The sequence below is a fragment of the Aptenodytes forsteri genome, unplaced genomic scaffold, assembly GCF_000699145.1.
Source record: "Aptenodytes forsteri isolate BGI_AS27 unplaced genomic scaffold, ASM69914v1 Scaffold267, whole genome shotgun sequence".
In the NCBI taxonomy this organism is placed as follows: Eukaryota; Metazoa; Chordata; class Aves; order Sphenisciformes; family Spheniscidae; genus Aptenodytes; species Aptenodytes forsteri.
The window spans coordinates 410,382-413,093 of NW_008794173.1; the positions used below are offsets into that span (position 1 = coordinate 410,382).

Genomic DNA, 2,712 nt, shown 5'->3' on the forward strand with positions numbered 1-2,712 from the left:
GTTCCTGCTATAGTAATTCCTATAACATGCAACTCAAACCATGGGTTACAACAATTTAAAGGTATTTCCATTACAATCTTCACCCCTGGCCCCTTTGGACCAGACCATAGGGTTTAACATTGCAATGAACTCCTCCCCTTGCCCTGCTCTGGCTTGGACTTATCCGCAGACTGCAGTCCCTTAGGGGTGTACCTGCTCCAAGTGCAGCCTTATCTATGATCCACAGTCTCTCCAGGGTTACACCTGCTGCAGCATAGACTTATCCACAGCCACGGTCGCTTTGAGGCGCACGTGTTGCAGCATGGCCTTCTCCACGGGCCACAATGCCTTCAGATACACCTGCTCCAGCGTGGCCTTACCCACAGCCACAGTCCCTTCAGAAGTAAACCTGCTCCAAAATGGCCTTACCATAGTAGCTAGCCTTACTAGCTACTATGACGAAAATTAACTCTATCCCAGCCAAAACCAGCACACTAACCTACCTGCTTCTAGGCCATACTTGCTTATTACATTTTGATGTGGAAAGAGTGCTGTAAGTACTTGCTGTGGTATTTGTTGTTATGATCCGTTTCTGCTTCTGCTTTGCTCTTCAGTTGCTCTTTTTAGCATAAATATGTCAAAAGATTGTCAATAGAAAGGAGTCAAACGCTGGCATTGCTGTGCTAGCAAGGAAGAAAGGCTTCTTGGAGGAAAAAAGCTGATCATAGCCTGTAGGATCCCTGCCTAGACTCCCCAAGCTGCTCTGCACCTTGGCCCAATGACTCATTAGCAAAAAGACCTAAGTGCAAGCAGGCACTGGATCCGTCATGTTTAGTTGTAGAAAAGTGCTTCCTAAGTGGAAAACCAGAGGCTACCATCCAAATTTCTGTCCTTTCTTGAAGTCTTTAAAAACATATCACTATGCAATGTCCCATGTTTTCTTAAGCAAGTGGTAATTTTGCATGAAAGTCAACATGAATATTTCTATTTGACTATAAATGCTCACCACAAACAGGTGAATTTTAAAAAAAACCCTAAAACTTCAGTTCCTGATGTGTCACATTAGTTCTGGATATAAAAGTTGTTACAGGCTGAAGTCTTGTTTAAAGGTGTGCCTAACTTCCGTATTTACAGAAGAGCAGAAGTGTATTGGATAAGGATTTCATAACGCTGCTTTCAAGGTGAGCCTCAGTTCTAGCAGGCAAAGGCTCTCCTGCAAAACACAGGTGGAGTAAATGCCCGCTGTGGTCTCCATCACAAAATTCTGCAGAACATATTTCTACATTTTGAATTAAGTTTAATACTTTGCAGGATGCTGATAGTGCTCTGAAAAGTTTGTGACATGAAAGACATTCTCAGCCAAAGAAAATCCATTAAACCTTAAAAAAAATTAAGTAACTCTTGTTTTCTAATCACTTTTTACTTAGATTTTGTATAGACAAAACAGACATAGCAAAACGCATATACTGGAGACAAACAACACTTCAGCTGAACTTCTGGTACCATTTGAAGAAGATTATCTCATAGAAATAAGAACAGTCAGTGACGGTGGGGATGGCAGCAGCAGTGAGGAAATTAGGATTCCGAAAATATCAAGTACGTGAGATTTTTTTTTTTTCTCTGAATGTTATTGCATAATAAGAAATCTGTGTGCCTCTAAGACGTACAATAGATTAACAGACTTTCCATTACCTTCCTCCCGTTGCTTGGTAAAGCTGGGTACATGTAGATTAGTCTCTGGCACTCTCGCATTCGTTAGCGGAGAATGTTTTTTGCACGACACCTAGATGTCGTGATAGTGTAGGTCTCCATCTGCCCTGGCCTTTAATGCTCAGGGAAGGGCAGAGAAATAAGCTTTCTTATTAAAGTCAAAGCTGCAGCTCTCACGTGTAACGTGCCTCTTGGTCTGCTCTGGAGCTGCTGCTGCTGCTGCTGCTGAGACAGAGAACCTCAGCCCTGCTCCACGGCTGGGGTGGGGTTGCCCGGGATCCAGTCTCTGCCCTCATAAATACCTTATTATACATGCAAAACGGAACACACGTTTGTAACAAACTAGCCAAAACCCTCCTGAAAGTAGATATTCACAGGGAGGGTGGGAAGCCGATTCGAAACCATAATCCATGGAACTGCTTCTACAACTGAAAAAATAAATAAATAGAAATAACATTTGTGGCTAATGTTTCATTTTGAAAATAGAACAAAGGTTACTGTTATGCTAAAATGCATAGAAAAATATTTTTTTGACACAAGTTTACTTTTGTCAGAAAATTTTGTATGCTCATATTTTTACAGGTTTAAGCTCTGGAGGAATAAAATTGTCCCAAAGGGCAAACCATATATTGACATCTGGGATCCTGCTATTGAGTTCTGTTCTTATATACCCTTTTCCTTGATGATTAAAGCAATGCTCAGCCATGGACTTTTAAAAATAAACCATGTGTAGATTTTACCTTAATACTTCACCACGACCAACATTCCTGATAAAGAAAAATAGTGGGGATGGGGGAGGGAGGTAGAAGTGGTCTATTATTAAGAAAACATTAGGCATCAATATTACATTAATTTTTAAAAATCAGCTTTGAAATTAATGGATAAATGTATATGCATTAATTAAATGGAGTGGTGCCAAACGTAACTTGAGATTGTGAGGAGAGTGGTCTCAAATTTTTTACAAGCAGTAGTTCTTATTGAAACTCCAGTGTAATGGTATGTCAGACATGAAAGACCTGTGCC

The 2,712-nt window shown here is 40.7% G+C and overlaps 1 protein-coding gene across 1 annotated transcript in view; it reads left to right on the plus strand.

The window, feature by feature from the left end:
• Window positions 1-2,372, plus strand: part of CNTN6 (contactin 6) — a 92,642-nt gene extending 90,270 nt beyond the window's left edge. Inside the window, exons 20-21 of the mRNA XM_009283533.1 lie at window positions 1,407-1,575; window positions 2,272-2,372. Coding sequence (XP_009281808.1) covers window positions 1,407-1,575; window positions 2,272-2,372 — 270 coding nt within the window. The remainder of the gene's footprint in view (window positions 1-1,406; window positions 1,576-2,271) is intronic.
• Window positions 2,373-2,712: the final 340 nt, after the last annotated feature.